Below are 7571 nucleotides of genomic sequence, written 5' to 3' on the forward strand. Positions count from 1 at the left end.
ACGTTTCTAGTTTTGTCAGAAAGTTGTGTTATTTGCAAGTTAAAGCGTTCTGTTAGCCAGCTAGCGAACGTTATCTTGCTGGCTCGCTAGCTAATGTTACGTGTATGATCTGTGTAGTAATATTATTTGTATCTCAGAAATCCATTTGCATTGCTAGTTATAGCATAATGTTAGCTAGCTAGCTAACATTGAACCTAGTTGGTTAGCTTTATCTACCTGAAGATTCATACCACAGCATTTCATGTGGCTAGCTATGACAATCAGTTTGTATTACTAGTAGATCATTGTTTAGCTAGCTAGTTAGCTAGCTACATGTCTAAACAAAAGACTCCACTTCGCCAGATGATTTCATTTTACTAGGCAAGTCAGTTAAGAACAAATTCTTATTTACAATGAAGGCCTACCGGGGAACAGTGGGTTAACTGCCTTGTTCAGGGGTAGAACGACAGAGTTTTAGCTTGTCAGCTCGGGGATTTGATCTAGCAACCTTTCAGTTAGTGGCCCAATCCTCTAACCACTAGGCTACCGGCCACCCCATGACCCATCAAGTTAGCCAGGTGTGTCTGGGGTTGATTACGGCCATCTATTGTATTTCATGAACATCTGTACATGTCTAGACAATAGTGACCCATCCACTTAGCTATGTGGCTGGGGGTGGATATAGCATTTCTTTCACATGACCCATCAATTTAGACAAGTGTGTCTGGTAGGGGTGTGCCGACATGGCCATACTCGTATTCATAATCGTATGCGTAAATTGACAGTTGGTATTTGGATCAGTGGCGTGTTTTCATGGACGCCAAGGGAAGCTAGACCCCCCCAAAAAAAATTTTTTATACAAACATTTAAAATTATGTATTTCGTCTCTGTGTTTTCACAATTTTCCTTCAATTTGCAAGAGCCTGATTGTATCTCAACAGAGTAAGCATCCAAGCGAGTGAAACAGCGCCCCTCTGTCTCTGTATGTATAGGCTATCTATCTGATTCTGTCATAAAGAGTATGACATTGTTGTCACCCTTGCATTCAGCCAGCGAGCATTTGACATCCCTCGATAAAAAAAGTATAAAAGAATAGCCAATCAGCACTGAGTTAAACTGAGTGAGCTCAACTGTGAACAGTTCTGACGCACCCAAATAAAATCAATAAACGTTGATTTTATTTGATATAGTGTGTTTATGACGGTAATGTAAAGAACAACATGATCTGCACAAAAGTCAGATTAGGATATAGGCGAAGGACTAGATAAAGGGTATTTTTACCTGGAGTTTTGTCTTATTGTAGGCTACTACTTTAACCACTTTTAGTCTTGAAATCTTTGGTTGTTTACTACACTATCTACTCACTCTGTTTTGCAGATGGCCACACATGTGAATCCTTAAAGAGATGGGTGGGGCTAAGGCTTAAGAGGGTGTAAACGATGCTGAATAGGTGTAGACGAAGAGCTCTCCAGTAGGTGTACCAAAACAGGAACATTTTCTCAAAAGGCGGGTTACAAGTTTATCAACTTTCAAAGCAGAATTACTTTCTTATTGTTCCTCAACTGCAGTGTATGCTATACCATTTGGTAGCTCTGAGTCTCTACTTTTATCCAATGTAAAAAAAACACAATTTCAATTTTGCTACATTACACCGAATCGAGGCAGTCGGTACATATGGATAAACTGATGATGATGTTTCAAAGGGCATCAGAGCATCATCTAGACAGCAGAATTAGAAGCTAGTTATAGTCAATTGATGTATTCTGGCGCAGTGGACCTCTCTTCTCATCCTTAGTCTGCCTCTAATCATTTCCTTCTGCTGGTCTATCAGAGCACCGTCAATTAACCCAGCTAAAGCAGATTCATGAGAAATGAATCCCTTTAAGACACTGCAAAGGTCTCTTCTCCTCTGAAGAGCTGCAGCTCCAGTACTATACAGGGAGGCTAAGTTAAGATATAGAGCCTGATTCTCTTCCTCTTCTACTATTTATCTCCCAGCACAGATTTCTCATAATGCTCTGCTGTAAATCATTCATATAAAATGTCCTTTAATACTAAGAGAAGAATGGATTATTTGAAATATGGGCTCTCTGCAAAAGTGTGTGTGTGGATGACTCGTATGTGTGTGTGCGTCAGTGGCGCAGCGCAGTTTTGCGGGGCCCCCCACAAGGTCCGAGCAAGGCCCCCTCATAATATGTATTCAAATGTTGAGGTGTCAAATAATGAAGTGTATGTTTTCAAAATGCATACTGCAACTAGCTCATTGCAAAGTGGTGTGTGACACACTGATGAAGCCTGCCTTCCGATGAATATGTTTGCTGTTTGAGATGCTGTAGCAGCAGCTCTCGCGCTGTCTGACAGTTTTGCATTCAATGGCTCTGTATCTGAATGCTGTACGCATGATAAATAAGATAGGCCTACATAACGAATATACTGTACATACGTGCCCATTTAATTCCACTAAATTATGCAAATTGTTTATAGACCAATAAGCATGACCAATCAAATGTATTTCCATCGACTGGTATTTCCATCAATTAATAGGCTAAAAAGCATTATTTCCCAATAGGATTTTTTCTTATTCAGTACAATTGGCCGTTCCCGGCTGTTTTATTTTTTTATTGGTTACCAGGCATGGCAGTTCTGATAGGTGACACACACACACACACTATCAACAAGTTGCTTAGCAATCGCAATGACACATGACTCAGGGAAAACAAACTGATTAACACTAATTTGCTGCTAGACTAGTGAGATAAGTTAACAGTGAGACAAACCAACACAGCTATTTTACAACAAGCCTACATATTGACCTTTAAACTAATACCATACTGTTCAATACGAACAAAGTACACTATTTTTATTAGGAGTACACTGTACTTACAGGAATAATTACACAGTAATAAGGACACCGCAATGTAAAAATGTGACTTGAAAGTTTAAAGTCCATACAAACAGTCTGGCCAGAGCTTCCACACCAGGCCCAGATGCCTGTTTCCGTCCTTTGTGTTGACCAGGCCTGTTTAAACTATTTTCACACAGTAAGAGGTAGAGCCTTTTCTGCTGCCAACAACAACAGCTGCTGATTTGCCCTGGCAGGGGTCCGCACTGTGGGCAGGGGGTCTCGGCTTTCAAACAATTAATAGGATAATTTGCACCTTGCGTGTATTTATGTGCGTGTGTGTGTATGTGTGTGTGAGTTGACTAGACAAGTATCAGGAGCCTGCAACAACAGGGAATGAAGAGAACATCTGAGTAACAATGTCTAAAAATAACAAACAATGATACAAAGCCCTGTTGTGTGGTGGGAGTATGGGAGAACTCTCTCATCTCTCTGATATTCCACATATTTGAAAAACACAGATAAAACCTTTCTCCTGAGAAGAAGTGATATTACATAGTAATCTTTATTGAGATAAAACTCAAACTGCACACACACTTACGGGAACTTGTAAGCCAGGGCCATGAGCAAATATTGACCCTATAACCTTTGCTTGTACTGGTTAAACAGTAATGACATAGCCTACCTTCACCAAACAGCCAGAATTATCAGGATATACAACTGTAGAAATTCAACAGGATATAGCACAAATAAATGGTCAAAAAGAAACACAGTATGGTGGTGAATATTGAGATCAATATTTTAAGATGACCATAGGCTAACGATCAGACAATATAAGACCAATGAAGAGCGCGAGACCGCGAAACGCAGTTTCTATAAAGCATTTCCACCCCATTGCCTCACTTCAAAGAGCGCCATCCCTGATCACCGTCCGACCGCATGGACCACATGAGAACAAGAAAAAGCGGCCCATACAATTTTCAGGAGCCTATAAACCTGAGTAATATATTTTGCTTAACTAACCCGATTTAGTTCTGCTAAGCCGAGTCATTTGTTGATTGATTTGTCACACTTTCTAGTGGCGTGGTTAAATTACGCTGGAGCCGGTACGCAGCCAGGCCACCCAGATAGGAACACTTATAAGCGCATCTGTGCTTAGTTCTTTCACGTTCTTCTTGTCATCAAATCCAGCCAGATTTATCGCATGGCCTAGCCTACCTACATGGGCATTATGGCATTGTTTCGCAATGGAACATCAGTAGCCGAGATTGGTGACTAGTTTCTTTAGATGAAGGGCATAACTAACCCGTATTCTTCTCATAGCAGCTACGATCTCCACTCTGCTGTTCGGCCGCGCCACGTCCAGACTGCCGATGTACTGGTTAGGATCAAAACAGAAAGCAATTATAGAAATGTTACCATATTTGTTTTTACTACTGCGATATTCAAACACCAACACTAACAACATTAATGTGGGAAAAGTAGAAGGGGGATTAGCCTAGGATATAACCTAGGCTGATACTTAACAAACCTTATTAAGCTAACTACAACATTGGTTTGTCAAAAGTTAATGATAGTTTAGCAAATAATATCAATACAATAACATATACAAACAACTCACCTTGGCTTCGAAGTTGATCCCATGTTGGAATGCTTCCTCGTTATGCAATGGAATTCTCAAATCATGGCCATCGTCAACAAGATTGTACTTTGTTTTCGCTGGCATGACTGCCGACTATCCGTTTTCGCAACACACGGAAAGGAGACGAATTTAACGTTACTTGTTAATCCAAAACGCTGCCAGACAGCTAAAATATTCCCAACAATCAGGAGTCCCAAATTCCTTAATTCCAGTGGTCCATCGTAGCAACTGGACTCGTCCCACACCTGAGTAGCACACTAGTATATCCAGTAGGCTAGGTGTAACGAACGTTAACTTTGTATCTATTGCTCACGCAAGTAGGCTGGCTTCCCGTTCTGATAAAAAACAATCGTCGCTCTCTTGCGAATCAACTCACTTCCAAAAATAAGTAGCCCAAGGTTACTTCCAACAACGTAAAAGCACTTATAACCAAAAACACTATATGCAATAGTCCAAATTTGTGTTGTTCTGGTCCTGACGAATTTCCCCTGACGAACTTCACTACAGCGCCATGACCAGCCTCTTCACCTCTCCCATGGATTCTCAAGGCAGATCGGGATTGGAGGAATCTGGGAAATCCACCTGTTTTCATTGGAACAGAGTTACATCATGGAATAGTAGGAGGGAGAAACGCTCGAACTCAGCCCCAGGAAAGCCGTGAATGTCAACCAGCGGCTTAACGAGAAGGAATTGTTGCTCTTTCGGTCCAACTTTCCTAAAACCTATGTAGTTACATGGTAGTGATTAATGAGTTACATAGGCATGTAGGCAGCTACAGTGTAGGCCTAATTGCAGTGTAGGTGCACACTGTTACACTGTAGGCCTACGTATAACTAACTGTGTTATAACACTTGTTTGAAGTTTGTATAAAACTTAAACACATTGGTATGCTTATGCATTGCATTACTAAACCAACTCAAACTAAGTGTTTGTAAATTCTCCCTCACCCAACAATGTATCCTATGTTCTAGATCAGGTATCTTTATTAGAAGTTAAATTATGATTATGTAGAATAGTGGTGTTGTTTAGGCAGATATAAGATAGGGTGATAGCAATGGATAGACAGCCGCCTAAGATTTAGAAAGAGCAAGACTACCTACTAGTGGTCAGCTAAGCTAATGACTGTAATAAGGCACTTATTATGCAATGCAGGCAATATTCTGTACATCATGCTCTGTACATGAAGTGCATGAATGCTGCTTGGTGTTGTATAATGCAGAGTCCATCTGTGTCACCTGCACTGTAACTTACAGTAAGAAGCAGCGCTCTGCTCCCCAAGGTGTCTCAGATGTGTGGGGAATTGGAGTAGCACTAATTCACATTCTCAACACTTCACTGGCAGAGGCTAAAAGCTGTCACAGTACTGACTAACTAGTCTGAGGCTGCATCTCAATAGTCTTAAGTGGCTTCATCTCCTCATCTCATTAATCATCAGCATGTTGTCCCAAGCAGTGAAATAGATAATTGCAGTAAAGGCGTAAATCCTAACAGTCTAAAGTCGCTTCCTCTCCTGGGTGAAAATCATATGGATAATTTAGGGATGCCTTGGGCCATCTGTTATCACCTATCCTGTGCTTTCAGATCAGTGTGGATGAAGGAAAGGAGAGGAAGCAACTTTAGACTATTCGAAACAGCCCAAGTCACACTAGCTCTCTCTTGAAAGAACATAATGGATAATCTCCCTTTAGTCGTTGGTCTCCATTTCCATCTGTGTGTGCTCAATACTGTGCTGGCTTTGAAAGCATAATATGCTCCCAGCATTAAGTGGATTTTGGACATCAGTCATTACGCTTCTTGATTCTTTAGAAGAGGGATCTCTGATTCTGCCGTCACTGACCATTTCTGCGATTAGGCTACTGCTGCTGATTATACAGCCACAATTATTCCTACCTCAGGTGGTTCTACATTTTCTAGTGCATCTAAAATGTCTATGAAGTAATAACCTTGTGATCATTTACAGTATTTAATGTGCTGTGATACACGTAGTGTTTTAATTAGTGTGTTTAGCTGTGCAGGCTGGGGATGACTTCGGTGGCAGTGGGTCAGAACAGAAGAGAGGCATGCTGGTCCGTTAATAGCCCCTGCTGCTGCTATGAGCTCCATTCCACACACACACACACACACACACACACACACACACACACACACACACACACACACACACACACACACACACACACACACACACACACACACACACACACACACACACACACACACACACACACACACATACAGCTAGCCCAGAGGCCTTTTAATCTGAATTAATCATGGCATTTCTTTAAGAATGTGGGGCAAGTGACACAAGCAGGGGATGGACCACTCCCCAGAGACAAGCAGAGAGAGAGAGAAGAGGAGGAGAGGGAAAGAGAAAATAATAATAAAATGATTGTGCCATTTCCCAATCCAAGGAAACAAAAAACAGACAGAGTTTAGAATAATGTTACATTTCATTTGCTGCTTTCCAAATCCCAAGGACATTGTACATGGGAAAGATGAGCGAGAGACAGAAAGAGAAACAGCAAGAGAGCGAGAAAGAGAGAGAGAGAGAGAGCGAGAAACACAGAAAGAGAAGTGACAAAACTGGTTTCAATGAGGGGAAGCTGGAGATTTACTGAGTTAACTGGGTGGATGAAGAGAGCGTAAAACATCCAATATCGACAGTCAAAAGGCAAAATTGTAAAAAAAAATCTTTTAACAGATGGTTATTGCCGTGGCCCCGTATGCAGGAAGAACATAAACTGTTATCCAGTTAGAAGAAACACAGAGACTCATCCACACCACATTACTCTCTGGTCCTGCAGATGATTAACCTGGGGTGCTTTTATGCAGTGACTTCCTTGTTTGCATGCAGTACATCACTTGGAGAGCTGGAAGTGCCTTTGTGTGCAATAATATAAAGCTTTTGAATATTTTGAATATAGATGCAGAAAGGATTTGAGCATGACGTGTCTTTCACATTGCCAATTAACTCCAAAGATGAGCGATCATTCAAGCACATATTCCATCCTGCTTTCTGAGAAACATAGACACTATTTTTTTCTCTCTCTCTCTCTGTCTCTCGCTCTTCTTTTCTCTCTCTCTCTTGTCTCCTTACTCTGATGTGAC

General features: G+C 41.2%; 1 protein-coding gene across 1 annotated transcript in view; it reads right to left on the reverse strand.

Moving 5' to 3' along the window:
- The window catches only part of LOC106560293 (carboxyl-terminal PDZ ligand of neuronal nitric oxide synthase protein), a 193744-nt gene extending 188720 nt beyond the window's left edge, over positions 1–5024 (reverse strand). The window contains exons 1-2 of the mRNA XM_014123046.3: positions 4443–5024; positions 4128–4199 (exon numbers count right to left, since the gene is read on the reverse strand). Of these exons, the coding sequence (XP_013978521.1) occupies positions 4128–4199; positions 4443–4547 (177 nt within the window). The 5' untranslated portion in view covers positions 4548–5024. The remainder of the gene's footprint in view (positions 1–4127; positions 4200–4442) is intronic.
- Positions 5025–7571: the final 2547 nt, after the last annotated feature.

The sequence above is a fragment of the Salmo salar genome, chromosome 10 (genome assembly GCF_965601325.2).
Source record: "Salmo salar chromosome 10, fSalSal1, whole genome shotgun sequence".
Taxonomy (NCBI): domain Eukaryota; kingdom Metazoa; phylum Chordata; class Actinopteri; order Salmoniformes; family Salmonidae; genus Salmo; species Salmo salar.